The sequence below is a fragment of the Astatotilapia calliptera genome, chromosome 18 (genome assembly GCF_964374335.1).
Source record: "Astatotilapia calliptera chromosome 18, fAstCal68.1, whole genome shotgun sequence".
Classification (NCBI taxonomy): Eukaryota; Metazoa; Chordata; class Actinopteri; order Cichliformes; family Cichlidae; genus Astatotilapia; species Astatotilapia calliptera.
The window spans coordinates 18848674-18867113 of NC_137439.1; the positions used below are offsets into that span (position 1 = coordinate 18848674).

General features: G+C 38.8%; 1 protein-coding gene and 1 long non-coding RNA gene across 2 annotated transcripts in view; one reads left to right on the forward strand and one right to left on the reverse strand.

Moving 5' to 3' along the window:
• The window catches only part of LOC113010073 (laminin subunit alpha-3), a 60186-nt gene that overhangs the window by 3361 nt on the left and 38385 nt on the right, over positions 1 to 18440 (reverse strand). The window contains exons 38-74 of the mRNA XM_026148902.2: positions 17391 to 17492; positions 17215 to 17298; positions 16890 to 17120; positions 12935 to 13048; positions 12136 to 12254; positions 11962 to 12042; positions 11746 to 11846; positions 11590 to 11643; positions 11340 to 11491; positions 10862 to 10972; positions 10667 to 10769; positions 10297 to 10458; positions 9987 to 10183; positions 9603 to 9719; positions 9211 to 9365; positions 8914 to 9055; positions 8690 to 8789; positions 8504 to 8620; positions 8232 to 8402; positions 7952 to 8103; positions 7632 to 7823; positions 7404 to 7552; positions 7106 to 7271; positions 6883 to 7010; positions 6462 to 6606; positions 6257 to 6352; positions 5951 to 6108; positions 5738 to 5855; positions 5508 to 5648; positions 5258 to 5388; positions 4915 to 5049; positions 4656 to 4776; positions 2272 to 2405; positions 1961 to 2138; positions 1717 to 1878; positions 1463 to 1628; positions 180 to 334 (exon numbers count right to left, since the gene is read on the reverse strand). Coding sequence (XP_026004687.2) covers positions 180 to 334; positions 1463 to 1628; positions 1717 to 1878; positions 1961 to 2138; positions 2272 to 2405; positions 4656 to 4776; positions 4915 to 5049; positions 5258 to 5388; positions 5508 to 5648; positions 5738 to 5855; positions 5951 to 6108; positions 6257 to 6352; positions 6462 to 6606; positions 6883 to 7010; positions 7106 to 7271; positions 7404 to 7552; positions 7632 to 7823; positions 7952 to 8103; positions 8232 to 8402; positions 8504 to 8620; positions 8690 to 8789; positions 8914 to 9055; positions 9211 to 9365; positions 9603 to 9719; positions 9987 to 10183; positions 10297 to 10458; positions 10667 to 10769; positions 10862 to 10972; positions 11340 to 11491; positions 11590 to 11643; positions 11746 to 11846; positions 11962 to 12042; positions 12136 to 12254; positions 12935 to 13048; positions 16890 to 17120; positions 17215 to 17298; positions 17391 to 17492 — 5040 coding nt within the window. The remainder of the gene's footprint in view (positions 1 to 179; positions 335 to 1462; positions 1629 to 1716; positions 1879 to 1960; positions 2139 to 2271; positions 2406 to 4655; positions 4777 to 4914; positions 5050 to 5257; positions 5389 to 5507; positions 5649 to 5737; positions 5856 to 5950; positions 6109 to 6256; positions 6353 to 6461; positions 6607 to 6882; positions 7011 to 7105; positions 7272 to 7403; positions 7553 to 7631; positions 7824 to 7951; positions 8104 to 8231; positions 8403 to 8503; positions 8621 to 8689; positions 8790 to 8913; positions 9056 to 9210; positions 9366 to 9602; positions 9720 to 9986; positions 10184 to 10296; positions 10459 to 10666; positions 10770 to 10861; positions 10973 to 11339; positions 11492 to 11589; positions 11644 to 11745; positions 11847 to 11961; positions 12043 to 12135; positions 12255 to 12934; positions 13049 to 16889; positions 17121 to 17214; positions 17299 to 17390; positions 17493 to 18440) is intronic.
• On the forward strand, positions 17116 to 18111 carry LOC145421934 (uncharacterized). Its single transcript, XR_013903312.1, has 2 exons — positions 17116 to 17815; positions 17900 to 18111. It is a non-coding gene; the product is annotated as an uncharacterized LOC145421934 (long non-coding RNA).

Genomic DNA, 18440 nt, shown 5'->3' on the forward strand with positions numbered 1-18440 from the left:
TGCGTGCTGAACAGAAATGGCAAACTTGGTTCATATTTATTACACAGGAAGAAAAACATCAGTTTGATAAAGAAGATCAGAAGATATCAGAACCAAGAGACCTTGTTCTACTAATAAGTTCCTTTGAGCTTGAAAAAAAAAAAAGAATATGGAAATGACAAACAGATATGTGGTCTCACCTCTCCTCCGAGCATATAGATAATGAGATAGTGACCCATCGGCAGTCCATTTGGAGTCTTGCTGTACACACCTACATGAAGCAGGAGTCCCGTCAGACTCCTTGGACGAATGTTAAACAGCAGCTCAAAGCTGGAGCCCACAACAAAGGAATCATCTGAAATGCAGAAAATACAAAACGATTTATTAGTGTGAATGCTGTTTAAGCATTTACGCTGTCCTTCTGCACGTTTTTTGGTTTTTCTGTGATTTCAAATGAATGATCCCCTTCAAACCCACCCTATTTTGAAACTAAATTAGTTTAGCATACTTTGAACTATAGAAAAAATTAAAAAATTAAACATATCCCATGACCTTAGACTCTAAGGTAATGGTAATGGTAAAAATGAGTAAAACCTGAAGAGTCTAAGGCTTAGACTCTTCAGGTTTTACTCATTTATATATACATATATATATATATATATTTTTTTTTTTTTACCATTTTCAAACAGTAACAATTTAAGTTTTACAACATTTTCAGAGAGTTTCAAAAAGCTAATGGACGCACTTTTTGAACTGCCATTTCTCGGTCAATTTTACTGGTACAGACACAAAAAATGCACGCCCTGCTTCTTATACTCAAAGAGTCAAATGTTTGTCAGATCTACAACTTTCATATTGCTCCTGTTTGTTTCTGGGTATCTCAGCAGCAATTTCCTCTGTGTGTTGGTGGTAAGACAGACACAGACTCAAGCTGCTCCTGATTGGTGGATTCAAGTTCAGCAGATTCAGACTGTTTGATTGGCATAGAAACAGAAAGGCACACACTCTCACACCCACTGTTTCACTCCCGTCTGTCTGTGTGTGTGTGTGTGTGTGTGTGTGTGTACTTGTAAAAAGTTTTAGGAGGGGACATTTTGATGAGCTTGTGCTTCAAGTTGTGGTTCTTTTTTTTTCTAAATTTAAGTTTATACTTTATACTTTTTTTAGTTGTTTTTTTTTAGCACATTTTTCAGTTTACACATAAGCCAGATGATGTTTTGGTAATCTTACGCAATTAAGCTCATTCAGCAAGTTGAGCTTCTGATACTTCAAATATATTTAAGCAATTCAGGCGCAATCTTCACATTTTCAGCATTCATACTGCATTTTTGCTAGGAAATTGCTTTTTCTGGTTTATTTTGTTATTGTTATTATTTAGTCATCTGATATTACAAAATTAAAAAGAAAATTGTGATGATGTTCCTCAATCAAATGAACTTTAAAAGATTAGCTGTCAGATTGTTGTGAAGAAAGCTTTACTCACTGACAACGACGTGTGCTCCATTCCCTGAGAAGTAAGCGCCTCTTTGTGTCTGTCCCTCAAAGCAGGGGCCAGAACCATGATTCGCGGTTGGATTTGACATTTGCGCTCCATTCATCTTAAAATTGCGTACGCAGCCAGACACACTGTGCTTCGGAAGGCCCTTCGACTGAAAGTGAAAGCATAACAAATTTATAAAATAAATAGACACTAAATTGAATTAGTTGTGTGAAATTTGCATTGTTATTGTTTTAAACCTTTAACTCTTTGTGAAGGGAATGTGGGGTACTGCCCAAGTAGACAGGGGACAGGAATTGCTGCTTCATGGATGACAGCTCTGCATTAGTCAGCTGCCCATCCTGAGCTCTTATTCCGTCTACAACCAGCCGGAATTTCTTCTTTTCCAAACTGAACATTACCTGTAAACATAAAGTGTTTCACTTTTTTTTTTTTTTTTAGCAATTAGAGGGGTTTTTGTTGATATAAATGCAATGAACTGACCGTGTGCCACTTTCCATCATTGTACTTTTCTCGGTTGAAGATCTTCTGTTTGCCCACAGAAAGCCTGATCCTGCCCTTCGACATGTATAAAGCAAGATGAGATTGCCCTCCTCTGGTTGCAGCAAAGAACAGCATGCCTTCATGCGATCGAGTCCTGACTTCAAGAGAGAAATGCGGTCTGTGGAGAACCAAAAAAAGAAATAAATACTGATTTTGAATTGGTAAACTCAAACAAGTACACTTCACATTTATTAATCTTACATGTAAGGATTTATACATATGCATGATTGTGTATCAGACTGTTTACTTACCTGGGTTGCAGGACCTGTAGAGGAAGGCTGTAGCTCAGTCTGCTAACAGTCCCTCCAAGGCGATAAGCATGTTGATCCATGGCTGGTAACGCACATGCTGACACACTCTCATTGCTCACAGGTTTCACATCATCCTAAAACAACACAAACACAACAGAAACCCTCAGCAACAGTTTTCCTTTTAACAGCTCAAAACTCCTTTGTTAAGTCTCAGGATTTTTGCTTCCACTGTGTCAGCGATGGTACAAGATGTGGTTAAAAAAAAAAAAAGAATAACTGTCATATTGTACATGAAAATACTGCATATATTCTTTATTGCATCTTCAGAAAGTGGAAAAAAAAGTCCTCCCCCACCCACAGGTGTGAAATTTAGTGAATGAAGATGACCATTACTTTATTTATTAATTGATTTCCTGATTTTCTTTAATTACAGCCAATTATTGATCAATAAAATGCCAGAAAATATTCAAAAATCTCCAAGATTACACGTGTGTCCTTCTAAAACGTTTAATCTGCCAACATTATCTGCTTTTAATCACAGATTAAAAATGGTTTGGTCAAGAATCTTTTATCCATTATTCCTTATACATGTTTGGCTTCTGTTGTGATGCAGAACGTAAACTCAACACATTGAGAAACAGTTCAGAAAACTCGATTCATACATGTAGCTGTTAATGCCAGACGGTGGGTCATAACTGTAAGCACAGCAGCGAGTATGGTGGATATATTTGGAGTTTTAATAACCACATTCTCTTGGGAGTAGCATAACTCCCACCATCTTTCTGTTTACACACACGTGTGTGATTTGTGCTTATTAAACTTTCAGCATCAGCGTAAAAAAGAAAAAAGGTAGGAGCTTGCCAGTGTTTTGAGTGATTTCAGTCTGGCATATAGTCAAGAAAACAACACTGTTGTGGCTGAGGAGGTTGTGATATGATAAAAATGTAAAAATGGATGAGGGCCAGCTTACATATTGAAAACAGTAGGATAATTATTGAATATGAAAACCGAGTGGACCATGACCTTTTTTCAGAACACAGCATCTTCACCATTTAGACCTTTTAATATTTCTCTCTCTTTTTTCTGGCTTATTTTAAATGAAGTGTAGGGTGTAGTGTCAATTGATTATTATCCTGAATTTAAACCCATTCAGCAGATGAGAATTCATTATTCAATAAAATAATTGTGGTGGGTTGAAGGTTTTCAGAAAATGACTAAAGGCTAATTTTTATAGTGAGGGTGAGCATACGAGGGCAGCTGTGATCACAAGAAGTAGTGTGAGTTTCGTGATTTTGAAGAAAGATTTGAATGTTAATGGTACCTAACGAGTGAGCTCTACATATGGCGTGGCGAGGCACTCTCATCTAAACCCAGGATATGCTTCTGTACTCATTTAGTTTATACAGTGTACATCGACACACAAAATGTTACAGGGCTAAGGTGGTCCACATCAGCCAGGGTTCATGTTTGGTGTGTGTTTTAAACAGCATTTGAAATATATCATTTGGCCTTGTGTCAAATACCATAAATAAATACGTAAACTTTAACAGCTAAACAGGAGAATTTGCAAGAAAATGCTGATGAATCCCTGTTGTTTTTATTGGATATTATCAGTGTTAAAGGTGAAAGCAGCTGGTAAAGCATTATGAGCAGCACTTCATCATATAAGCGAGGGTGCAATATTCATCATTTTCAATAACGAGTCATAACTGTGCATCAGTGAGTTAGTGGGAACATGCTTGTGAATGATTATTAGAGTGTTACATGGAAGAAAGAGAAGAGACATGAAACAATTTCAAGGTTGTTATTAACAGATTTGTAGATACTTAAATTAAATAGAGTAGCAACTTTGAAATACAATACATTTTGTAATTATTATGGTTACTTGAAACATTCATGCCATTCATTTCATGCAAGTTTTTTTTTTTTTATTGAAGTACACTGGAGATGAACGGGCTGGTGCATAAGCTACATAACACTGTGGTTTGCAAAGGCAGTTTTTCAATCAGTATTAGATTCTTGACAGCATCAGCAGGTCTTAGGACTCCTTCTTCTTTATCTCTGGAAATGAGGCAGCAAAATATAACGTGAACATTGTCAACAAGGTGAAGACAATTAAAGCAATTTTCAAAAGAATATTAAACTTGGTGTAACTTACATCCAAGGAGAGAAATCAAGCTTCACATGTTAATAAAGTCACATTTTTGCTATCACATTATATGGCTTTGTTATATGGATTTAAAAACATGTTGATCTGGTTTGTAAAAAGGGAAATCATTTCATCCAAATCTATGGATTTTCCACTTGTGCACTTAGTGCCGTTAACACACCAAACTTATTCAAATGAATTCGAGTGTGTGTGGACATGTAAAACAATCTCTCACCTTCTTAGAGTTACGGTCCAGCATCAGTTGAACGGGAGACAAGGGAGAACACACATCCACGAAAACCTTTCCGTCAGGCTTGAATCTGCTGAGGTCCTCAGCCTTGTACAGACTGGCTGGCCTGAAATCACAGGGAATCACCGTGAATTATAAAATAAAAGAAACCCCATTTAAGAAAATGAATATATATGACATGGCACATAACCACAGTTTGACTCCATAAATGTTTAAAGTATTTCAAACTTGTGGGGAATTTTACCGTCTTGTGTAGAGGTTGGAAATGCAGCCTTTGAAATTCTCATTTCCCAGGACGAGAGAGCCACTTGTGTCAGGTATGAAGTGGTCCCTGCTCTCCTCCTGCCCTTTATCCTCATCATCAATAACCATCCGGATCCTGGAAAAAGGTTTTGTACATGTATGCTTTAGAAGCATTTATTAAGAATATTTTTTCAAACTACATTTATGTGTCTGGTGTTCGCCAACAAGGTATAAGCAGCTGTGCCCACAGTGTCCTTATCGATTTCCAAAAACGGCACTCACTATAAAAGTATAACTAGTTGTATTAATTGATCATGAATGAAAAATCATTGCTTCCTCCATACCCTCCGCTTCTTTTCGTCACAGTCACGTAATGCCAACGCCCGTCATTGTACTGTTTGGTAGATTTCCACATCTTGTTGTTGAAATAGACAATCACGTAGCCGTTTTCCATTTTAATGTCAATCCCATTAGCCTGAAAAAATAGACAAGGAAACCATTTCTGTATATGATCTAATTCTACCTGTTGTGAAAAAAATCTGGTCTTTAATGTCACAGTTGCAAGAGATGTCAAAAATAAGTTGGAAGCCTGACCTCCTGTTTGTCTCGCAAAATAAGACCCTCATTCTCTGTGCTCTTAAATCCAAGGGAAATGGTCACGTCGTTATCCAGAGTAAAGCCTTCAAGGTTACCTGAGAGAGTGCTTCCTAAAGTGAACTCTGCTTTACGTACACTCTGTAAGTACAAAACACAGAACATGTCAATTTACACAGAACACGCTGTGATTTGTGCAGATATATAAATGCCAGTAACTGTCTTCATACCAGCGATTCCACAGGACAGCCTTTAATGATGCCCACTTTTTCATCAAGGGGCTTAAAGCCTTTATTCAGCTTCAGATTCTTCAAGCATCCTCTAAATGGCTGTATGGTGATGTTATGCCTTTATGGGAAACCAAAAAAAGTTATTCTCAATAAAGTGGGAAAACGTGACAGAACACAACACAAACTAAATGGAGGAATCATGCGTACACATACCGTTCCCTCAAGTGTTGAGGTGCACCACCAATATAGACATCTTTAATGTTTTGTGTGTCGAAATCAGCTTGGGCTTTAGCAGCTTCATTACCTCCCACACGCACCATGAACTGTTTCTTTGTTATCACATAGACTTGTATATCAACCCAGTCTTCTGTCTGAAGAAAGCGAATAGAAGCAAAATTCAGTCAGACGACCAGTGCTTTGAATTGTAATAGACAAGTAATAGTAATTATCCTTAAGAACGTGAATGACTGCAAAACGTGAATGACTGCAAAAAAAAAAGATTTAAAAAAAGCATCTTACCAGGAAAACCTTCTGCTTATTAGAAGCTGGTGTCTCAAAGAAAGAACTATGTATAAAAACGACTGCCTCCTCCATGGTGACATAGAAGTACTGGTCCTGTGAAACAAAGAAGGTAATCAAGTTCTTGCAAAGAGTACATAGAATTTTATTTGCAGTGTATCAAGATGTGTGTCCATTTTTAAAGTTTCACTTGAACAGAATTTACCTCACTTCCTATATATAAGAGTAGGCCATTTTGTGAGCGCGTATTAACGGACATAGTGATGCTAAAGGTGGTCGCTGTATTATCCACCAGCACTCGGCCAAATCCGGTGCCTTCGTAGTAGTCTGAATCAAGAGGTTTAACATACCTGTAATGGAAAATCAGTGAGACAGTTATTACTTATTGCTAAACTTAATGCCATTTACATTGATTAAGAGTAATAGCATATAGTAACACATGCAGCACTGTGCAAAAGTCTTGAGCCACCCGTGATTTCTTTATATTTTGCCATAAAGAACCAAGACGAAAGATATTAAACACTTGATTAAACTGCAAGTTAAATGGCAGTTTCACAAAATGAAATGCTGTGAAAGAGACACTGTAGTGTTTAGCTGCACACAATACTAATCATCATATGACGTACCTCTTGCATGGAGACCCCTCATTAATATTGTCTTTTCTTTTGAAATTATAGAGACTGACAGCTCTGTCATTAAGAGAGAAAAATTCAATGCAGCCTTTGTAATTGGGGTATCTGAAGGAAGCTGGAGGCTGATGAGGAGCAAAACAGGAAAAGGTATTAGTAAAATCCATGCTGCTGCAAAACCGATACATAGTAGTATGTTTTATATATCTGTGCTCCTTACAGTGAAGTTGGCTGGGTAGCCTCCAACATAGAAAACAATGTCATCGGGACTGAGATCCAGGAGATCCTTGGATTCTTGTCCTTGAGTGTCGTCCTTAATTGGAGGTGGGGATTCTTTGTTTGAGGTTATAGCTTTGGTAAGGATCATTTCTGCATCCCGGTAAATTCTAAATCATAAAAGGGAAAACAAATAATTATTTTAATCACATCTACCATATTGGCATCGTTAATACATTTTTTATTTATGTTGCCATTTAAAATGCTGACACAGCATTTATAGAGGGAAGTTTTCAATTTACCTGCGCAGGTCCACCCTATCAAATGTTGCAGGCTCAAGTCCAGACCTAGTGATGGCTCCCGTTTTTATCTCGTACGTATCTCCATTGAGGTTGTACACACCATACAAGTCATTGTTCCTCAAAAACATACCTATGTAGTTCTTTGTGGACTGAAAGACACAGGTTGTAAAATCAGAATAAAAAAACATCACAGCTTTGAAATGTTCATCTGCAGTTGGGAATACTTACATCTCTGTTGCCAAGGTATAACACAAACATGTTATCTTCTGTGGCCTGCCTGCGTCTGCGTTTTCCATCTCCCCGCCCTGAAGGTCTCTGTAGCATCAGAGATATGGTTGTGTAGGCTTTCAGATCATCCAGATTCTTTGGTGGATGAAGCTCCACATGACCATTACCTTGGAAGTTTATAGGGACTGTAACCTGTACAAAACACAAGGGAAAAAAAGGAAAAATGAAGCCCTGCTAGTAAAGATATTATACAGGGAACAGGTATATTTCACTTTTGCTAGGGAGGAAAACCCATAGCTGTATTTACAGAACAACCTTACCTTGTTAGCTGCGTCCCTGGCTTGTTCAATTAGATCTTTGAGCATTTTGATGTTTTCAGATATGTTGCTAATGGGTGAAACCTGTGAGGTCAGGTTCTCTACTGTTGAGATCTTATTGGTCAGAGATGGGATGGTGTTTAGCAAATTATTCACTGGAAAAACAAGAAAGGTGAGAGAAAAAAAAAGTAAACATTTTCTAAAAGTGCATTAAAAACTGGAGAAAAAAGGAAATGCAAAAGTATTGCTGACTGGGTCTAAAAGCAAATTTTCCAAATCTCACCTGTCTGGTTGACATCGTCCAATATACCGTTTAGGTTAGAGCTCCCGGGAGACACATTGATCTTATTAAGTTCGTTTCTCATTTTGTTGAGTTTGTCCATTGTGTCACTGGCTGTTTGATTGGCTGAAGCAGCCTTCTGCTTGGCCTCATTTATCTTAGCTGCAATGTCATCTGGTGGGGAAAAATCAAAAGCAAAAAATAGTTAAGTATCTTACATCTACCAGAAACACTTTAATGTGATTAAAATCACCACATGATTTGCATTACTCTACCTCTCGTGATGTCTTTTAACTGTCCCTGTGCATCAAGAAGGTCTTTCTCAAGAGCTTTCTTCTTCTTCTTGGCATCATTAATGCGCTTATTCAGGTCAGTGATGTTGTCAGCAGTGTCTGTTTGTAGAAACCGAGAATTAGCATCTGCGCTTTTGGGTTATTGTAAATAAGAAGATGACTGAATACCATTAAGGTCTTTCTCTGCTTGCTCTGCCTCAGTCAGTAGTTCTTTACTCTGACTCTTCAGCTCTTTTGCCTTTTCTGTGAGCTTCTGGTTTGTTACATTCTAAATCAAGAAGAAAAAAACATGTTTTTAAACAACTCTGTATTCATTTGAAAATCCTTTCTAATACTGAATTTACTTCATGTCAAAAAGCATGCCTGTATATTTACTTAAATGTTTGACTTACATTTAAGGTGCTCTCTGCAGCAACTTTGGCTTCCTTAGCAGCTGCCTCGGCTGCATTTATGGCATCTGTGATATTCTTGTAGGCCTCAATAGCATCTTTCGCGTTGCGCACCTCAGTTCGTCCGCTTGCATTCTTCACGGCACTATTATACAAGATGTCATGGAAAGAAAACAACCCAGACACAGAGAGAATTATTTAATTAAACTTTTAAAAAACAAACAAACCAGGAAATCTTATATATCACACACAGCTGACTCCATGTCAATAAACCACTCATTAAAAATTTGGTTTACGTACTCCTCAATATCCTTTGCAATCTTTTCTAGGTTTTTAGCATGGTCTTCGGCAGCCTCCACGATGTCCTTCTTGGCCGCAGCCTTAGAAATTTCATTTACTTTCTTGGTCAAATCCGTCTTGGCGCCATCCAGCTGTGCTGCCAGCTGCTCATACTCCTACAGAGGAAAAGGGGCAGGTGAACGGGTGCAGGTAAAGTCACAATCCCACAAAACAACACTGACCTCACCCGCAAGCACAACAAGCAAAAACAGTGTTCAAGAGCTGAATGAAAGGTATGCTACATAGTTGAAATGTTTTGGTTCATATTATAAATCAGGTAAATAAAAGGCGCATAAATCTCAGTGGATGGAATATTTGAGGTAAAAAAAAAAAAAAAGCTTTGCCAAATGTACCGTTTTATCGTCTAAGAGCATTTTCACCAAATCTTCTGTTTTCTGTAGCTCATTCTTGGCCAAGGTCATCTGGTCCTCGACTATCTTCCGCTCATTTTTTAAGTCTTCGGTGCGTTTCTGTGGGTAACAAAGGAATCACTTCAATTAGAGAGACTAGCTCTGCTGCAATAAAACATACTACAAGAGTAACACATGAGGCATTTTTACTGTGTTGATAATATCTTATATTTACAATGCGAGTCAAAGTATTACACAAGATATATTTAACTACAAAACAAAACAAAAAAACAGCTTGGGTCTTTCACGCAAAGTTACAAACTATTAATTAACATGCATGTGTGGTCGTTAGCTAATTAGCTTCTTAGCACCTCTTTCATTCATTACCTGCAGATCTCCTAGTGTCTTAGCATTAAGGCCATTCTGGGCATTGGCATTTTTCACTAAGTCCGCTGCATCTTTCAAGGCCTTGTCCAGCTCTTTCAGCTTGGCTTCGTAACCCTCCAGAAGACCTCGAATCTGATCCGCTGCAGCCTCATTTTCATCACACTGCTTACTTACATTATTTTTGATGTAGTCCAGCACTGAAGTATAAAGAATAAATAATGGGAATGTTATTTGACGTTAATGTTTAACCGTTTCAGTATTCAGAATACACGTGTTATAATCAGGTGCTTCTGGGATTTTACTGTCATACATTTCTTGGCTTCATCGCTTTCTTTCTTTGCAGCGGTCATCTCAGGAGTGAAATTCTTGTCTTCCATCTCTTTCACCATTGTCTTAGCTTTTTCATAAAGCTGAAAGTTTTCAGCAGGCACATCACCCCTCTTATCCTCATTCTCAAGTTCTTTCAGGAGATCTTCAAGCAAACATAACCACACACATATGCAGTTAATATTAAAGGACTGACAGTAGCATTAAATCAGAAAATCATAGAAACTAGTGAACCAATTATAAACGGAACAAAGGACAGAGTAGGGGGACAAAAAAAAGTTTAAAACACAACAGGACAGCGACAAGAAAAGGGACAGAGTTTAGCTTCGAAACGAATGTAATGCTCCTGTTACCTTTTATTTTCTGCTCGATCTTTGATTTCAAATCCTCGGCTCTCTTGTGGGTTTTGTCAGCATCTCCGACTGCATTGTCAGCCTCAGAAGCCCTCTGGTCAGCCTTAATACATAACACAATCCCACACATTCACACACAATTCCTGACATATCAGCACATGAAAGAATATTAACAACGTATTAGGCATCCTATACCTTGTCTTTGAGGGAACGAATGTCGTCTTCAAGAGTGTCCATGTCATTTTCCAGCTGCTCAACTTTGAGTTTTTCTGTATTGACGTCAGAGCGGAATTTGCTAACAAGAACCTGCAAAAGTTACAGTAGCAAAATGTGATTTCAGTGGCGTCAAGTCAGACACTGAAACATGAGGCAGATGAGATTTGTTTTAAGACTTGTTCACTTGTGCCTGTGTATATGTGAAACAAAGGGAGCAGACAAATGTACCACAGAAATTATAAGTGGAAGAAAAATGACAAAAACACCCGTCAATGGTCTTTAACTGTGGAACAAAACATACTTTCACTGGTTATCATTATCATCTTGGAACATATTCCCATTGTGTACCATATTGTTTGTGTTTGTGTGTATGTATAGTGTGCAAAGGACAAATTCCAAACAATCCAATGGCTCTCTCAGAGTTATATGCGGGGGCTACAGTACACTAATGTGTTACCTTGGTGTCTGCCATAGCCTTCTCCAGCTTTTTCAGCCTGTCCTGAGAGGAGGCGCTGGCAGTGGCATTGCCCAGCTCAGCCTTGATCTTTACCAGGTCATTATCTAGCTCCTCTAAGTCATGTAATAAAGTCTGGGCGCAATTATCACACTCTGAAATACAAAAGCAAATGCAATTAGCAAAGAATCAAACCAAATTTAATCAAATAGCATGCCACGCCGTACAGCCTCGAATCTTTCTTTTAATTCACCTTGGCATTGTTCATCTGTGGTTGTGTCTCCTGGCTCCAGTGCATTCTTGCAAACTGTGAAAAAATAAACCCATTAAAAACCACATATTTAAAAATTAAGCCTGACATGATTAAAATGTAGCTTTTTTTTTTTTAAATTAGGTTCCACAAACTTACCTCCAGTTCTGGGATCACAGCTGTTGCCATTGCCAGCACAGTTACAGGGGCGGCAACTTCCTCTTGGGATCAGTGGATCGCCATAGTAACCAGGAGCACACCTATGGGAAAGAGATTTCAAAAAAAGAATAAGAAGACAAATTAGAAATAATCAGCAGTGTTTTAACCTGCACACAATTATATAACAGCCTGATCATTCTATGCAGGGACACTCACCTCTCACACCTGCTACCAGCGTAGCCTGTTCTGCATATACACTCGATGTTTCCATACACCTCTCTGCAACCTACCGCAAAACTGCAGACCCACAAGGAGATAAATTTTTGTCACTAAATTATAAGTGCAATTGTAATATAGCAGTTTAGGCTTTGATTTTTTTTTTTAACTCACTTCTTTGTGCTAGTGGTGAATGGGCATGGGCACGCTCTGCACGTCCTGAGAGCTGCGTCTCCATAGTAACCTTCTTTGCAGCGCTCACATCGATCCCCAGCTGTGTTGTACCGACAGTTCTGAAAAACACATAATGTACCCATTAAAACAGGGCAGAATGAAGATCTAAAAAGATAATAGTGGATATATAATGTGTGGAAAAAAAACCTGTGCGTACACAGCAGCTAGCATTTGACAGACATGTTTATCTCCCGGAAACCAAGCCTTTTTTATTACACTGGCACAGAAGCAAACATCTGAGGGGCAAGAGGGAAAAAAAACATGCCTCTGCTAAAACTATCAGTAGTGTGTTTGATTTACTTGTTGTGTCCATTTGGCTGTGAATGTGTGCATCCACGCATGCATTGTATCCACAAGCCCAGTCTTGAGTGTGTTGTATCATAATAATACAACAAAGCTTAGTTTAGGAAGTGCATTAAGGCAAATCTATCTATGTAAAGTAAGCGAGGAAGTACAAAAAATGGGAAATCAAATAACGCATAACAAAAAATTCTTTAGATGGTGATTTTTTTTTTTAAAACAAACACAGCAACAACTGAAAGGAGGCCGGGTTGTGCAATAAATGTGTGCCAAAAGATGTGCCCTGAAGGTGAGAGGGTCTGGACTCTGACTAAACGATGCATCACAATGGAGTCAGCTGGGCTGAAGTAGTCATTCTTGGTCGTTCATGTTTGTTGCTTTCTGCGTACCAGTGGTCATGGAGTCATACCAGGAGGTAAGAGTTAAGTGTATTTCTTACCAGGCACCGCCCTGTCCTGTCTTCACACTCATCGGAGAGACCGTTGCACTCACAGGCAACACAGAGGGCCAGGAAAGGACTGCTGCCATCTTTGTAGTAACCAGGCTGACATTTCTGAAGAAGAAAAACACAAATGCGAAGACATATAAGTACATCTATATTTAAGGCGATTTTATGTTCAAGGAACTTTGGCAGTATACTTAAAGTTAATTCTCTAATATCATTAAAACACAACATCATCGAGTATACCTTTGATAATATACTGAGAAATATGAGGGGAGGGCAGGGAAATTTGGTAATTTTTGAAGAATTATTTTCAAAAATCTTACTCATTAATTTGCAAACTACCATTAGTTATTAACAATTTTAAAAAATCTGTTTGCCCCTATTTCATATCATATTGCACACCTTTTGGACAATATGGAAAAAACCCTAAAACTCAATAAAACACCGCAAACATGTTGTCACACAGGATGAATGTAGCTCTGTTTGGTGTCAGGGAGTGTGAAAATTCAGGCAGAAATTAACTTTCAATCTTTAACTTTTAACCGTTATTCTGATATCATTTGGATTAACGGTTAACTCTTAGCACGCCCTTTGGGGTCAGAGATAACAGTCTTCCAGCGACTAGGGATCTACACTTGACACAGTGTAACCCAGAGTAAAAGTATAAATAACATATCACACCCTCTGATTTTTTACCTGAATCTGAGAACTGGCATCACTGTCATCAATAAAAGGATATTGAAGCATCTGTCCTCTGTCATTTATCGATGGATACTCAATCCTCTGAGTTCCCCGGTCGGTAAGCTTAGGGTATTGTATCCTCTGAGCCCATCTGTCATGAAGTCTGCTGTGCTGGGGTGGATCTGCTCTGTCAAAGGGCCTGTGCCCAGCGCAGCAAAGTCCAATAAAAGTCCAATATATCAGGGTCTGGAGCAGAACCCTTCTACGCCAATATCTATCCATATAGCTATCTGACATTCCCAGTGTTTAGTCCGCGTGAAATAATCTGACACCCTTTCCCTCTGCCTTTTAAATGGAAACGCTCGCACTCAACCGCACCGGTACAAAGAAGACACACCCATTTACCTGACTCAGCCTCTCAGCTCAGCATGAGTGTTTGCAGACACAAGAACACACAAGTGCAAGTGCTTACATGCAGTGTCTGCCCCATTCCTGCTCTTATACGCACACGCACACACAGAATGGTTCAAGACACATTTTGTAGACATAGAGATATTCATGAAGACTCAATGTTTTTAAGTTTTCCTTTTCGCTTGTTATTTTAGGTATATTTGGAATAAACTATTCTATTCTATTCCATTCCATTTTTTTCTATTCTGTTCTATTCGCAGTGAAAAAATGGGTGTAGGATGTGAATGCCCACAAAAGAAATCGGATGTCATCACAGAAAAAAAGAAAATCACAATATTGCTGTATTTACTTCAAAGTTAAAAGGCTGTGGTAATTGAGCCTTTTACTTGAAAAGCAAGTAAAACATTCAGCAAGGTATTACCATTCAGTAATATTCTCTGTATACGTGTGTGATTTATAAGAGGGCTTTTGCAAGAATACATGACCAGGAGGCTAGTTAGACATCGATAGACCGCACCTGAATCACGCTGCACAAACACACAGCAGACACAACTAGGCGTGCCGGCTGTATTTACAGACACACGCATATTAGGTGCACTAAGGCAAAATCACTCAGGTTTACGAGTAATGCTATGTTGCTATGCAACACACCTCACACATCAAGGCGAGGCTCGTTGTCATATAGCCTCTGGGCACATGTAGTCAACTTCCTATCAACACACCCAAGATGGTGGATCAAGCACACACACACACGCACACAGAGAGGGGGGCAGTTAGTAATCTATCGCAACAGCACTTCAACAAACAAGCAACATATCTAAAGCTTTTCATTTTTTCCCCTAGTTCACATAATATGTGTTCTCCTTTACACGTTGTTCTCCCCTTTAATAAGCTCTGTTATCATGTTTAATCCACTCCTGGGTGGAAAACTGCACACAAATCAAGTTTGGGAAGCACAAACTACATCAGCCTCTGGATCAACTCAGCCTCCTTTCCATTCAAGGAAAGATTTCCCTTCTACATTTCTCTGCGCTGTATCCACACCAGCGATTATAATTTTATAATCACAAATATTATGTCTGCATGATTGCGCGACGTATCCCAGCCCAGGGCTACATAATTTTTCTGCACAGCTCTCTGGATGTTATTTTCCATCAAATTCCACCCTTGTACATTTTTCTGAGGTAAAGGGTGCGGTTCTTGGCCCAGACATGTCAAGGCAGCCTAGAAATATGAAAGGAGGCCCAGCTCTTCAGTCAATGCACTCCTCCACACTTTCTTGCTTCTTAAACAAATGTTATTGTGAACTAAAGCCAAAATAAAAGTTAAAACTACGTGTGGAGAAACATCTTAGTTAATTGATGAGCTACTGATGTAGTTGCTCATCCCAGCTCATGAGCGATCACAAGTGTGAATCAGAATCAGAATACTTTATTGATCCCTAAAGAAATGATATAGTACAGAAGTACAGAAAGAAAGTGACACGTGTTCTTGTCATTGATTCGCTGTATTGAATTCAAATCTACTGAGAAGTTAAGGAGGCTTACAAAAAGCCAAACTAATCTCATTCACCATCAAAATAAAATATTTCAGTGCAAAGAAATTCCGGAAAAGCTGGGACACTGTTTGAAATGTAAATAAAAACAGATTTAAATGATTTGCAAACCTCATCAAGCCATAATTTAGTCAAAATAGAAGATAGAAAACTTATCAAATGTTTAAGTGAGACATTTTATTATTCGAAGAAAAAAAATGAGCTACTTTATGGCAGCAACACACCTAAAAGAAGTTGGGAAAATGAGCTGATATTTTTCGTGAAATAGTAAAATGTCTCAGATTAAACAGATTGTGTTCTATATGTTCTATTCAAATGAATAAAATACGGAATTGTCAGATTTGTAAATTATTGGGTTCTGTTTTGTATTTGCATTTTACACGGTTTCTCAGTTTTTCAGAACTGGGCTTGTATCACTAGATGATTTGTAGCAACAATGGCCGGGAAAGCATAAAAATATGTTAACTCATCAATGTGTCATTGATCATATTACTCATGTTGCCTTAATGATGATAGGAAAGTCCCAATCGTGCCTTCCTTAATATTAGATTTAACAGGATACGACCGGTATGGACTACATATACAAAAGCTATATTTCAATCACATCATTTGGTATTTCATGACGTTTTTTCTTTATCATTATGTGCATACAAATTTTATCAACACTGAGAATCTGATAAATCAACTTTAAATTTAACTGACTTGAATTGAACATTGTTCAGTACATCAGGAGTGAAGATTTATTAAGGTTAGGGAGTGAAAATGGAAAAGTGTCCATAAAACAGCAAATTTGACCTTGTTCAGTGGTTCGTTCAGTGGCTCGTTCAGTGGGTCTTTCAGGGGGTCTTTCAGGGGGTAAGGGCCCAATGTGTGTGTATGTGTGTGAAAATTCAATTAAAGAGGTGATCATCTCTTTTATATGTTCAAGTGCATAGTGTGGAGGATGTCATAAGGCCTTGAGGCAATCACATGTAAAACACAATATTTATGAGTGTTTTAAGTTGTAAATCAGTCAGATTTGACCCGAACGTGACAGGAAGCCAAGGAGAATGCAAGACTACCAAATACACTATGTGGATAAAAGTACAGGGCCACCTACACAATACACCTAGAGTAGCTGCCATGGAAATCCATGCCATGAAGCTCCCAGCACATAGTTTTTGTGCTGATGTTAATGCGAGAGGAGGTCTGGAACTCTGTAGTTACTGTGTCAGCAGAGCACTGGCAACTTTTAAGCAAAGATTAAGGGAGGTGGCCCAATACTTCTGTCCATACAACATATTTGATGGCCTTCAAACTCACCTCACAGGAGTCACCAGTATACTGAGAGGGGCAGGAACATTTCTCCACTAAGTTACTAGGACCTCCAGTCCCTGAGGTTGTGGCCCCTTCTAGGCCCACCTCACCCAAGCTGAGTCTCTGGCTCTGGGTGAAGTACAAGGCTCGGATTCTAAGGCCCACCAGACCAGCCAAGACCATCATCAGTTCCTCTCTGGAGACAGGCCTGTTGTTGATAGCGTGTCGCCAGTTCCCCTGCAAACAACACAAAGTTTACAGATTTATCCTGAGAAATCAGTATGGAGAGAAAGAGAAAATAAAATGGTTATAAGAAAGTGTAGTCCTTTACCTCCAACATCTGTACTCTGCCTTGATAGAGCCTGTCTGGAAGTGGAGCTTGTGGAGATGTGTGGATCAGAGTCATGTTATGACCCTGAGGAAAAAATAATGACATGGATAAATACACTGCCACTGTAACCAAAAAAGAAAGAAAGAAAAGAAAAGAAAACTCCTAGCATTACGTACAGTTAGGACAACATCAGGTCTTTTCCCAATCGGATTCATCCCCTCACTGGGAATCCCGAATGATTTGGACTGGTAAGTCAGGAAACCACCGTAAGATGAAACCTAAAAAAGGATAGAGACTTCTGTTAGTTAATTTGGAGAAAAAGTTGCATATAGACGGTTAGTGTAAAGGACATTTTAATATATATTCAACATAGATCCTTTTCAGTTGGGAGGTAATGGTGTCACGGCCAGGCGGATCAGCTGCACGCTGATCAGCCCTCTCTGTTTCTCTTCCTCTTCTCTCTCGCCGGGGCGGAACTCACTGTGGGTTCATGCCCTTGGCCCACGCCCTCGGGAGATGAGACCCAGGTGTCTCATTAAGGGGAGCAGCATTTAAGCCAGGAGGTGACTGCTGTTCGTCGCTGGATCGTTGTCTACCACGCGTTAGTAAAGTCAAAGCTACAGCAAGTTTAGTGAAGAGTGTTTTCCTCTGTGCATCGTCCTTAACCCTGTCTCCCTGTCTACAGAACCTCTTGGATTTTTCCCCGTGTGTTTCCCGTGTGGCAGTGTTGGAGTGTGAACCTGTGATCGTGTGAGTGGATATTCTGAAGAACGTATGCTTTCCCTTGGACTTCCCTGGAGACCCCTTCTTCCCCCACTCAGCTGTATATAACACCCCCCTGCACATTCTTGTATATACACCTGGTGACTTGTAAATAAACTCTTCTTGTAAGCATCAGTACCGGAGTCCTGCGCTTGAGTCCTCCTTCCAACCGTAACAAATGGTTAAACTTGTGATTTTTCAGATATCATATATCGTCATATATCATCAGATAGGCCTTTTAATTCCTCCTTTTAAATTGTTTAAGATTTTTGTTTAGAGTTTTGTTGATGTATGCTGACAGCCTTTCTGCACTTCTTCCTGTCTTAGCTGACAATGATGATTGGTGGAGAAAATGTTCCTTTAGCAAAACCAGCAATACAACAGTATAGAAATACCTAAAAAGAATATAATAATACTATAATTAAAATTAAATCATGTGTGGAAATGTAAAAAAAAAAAAACTG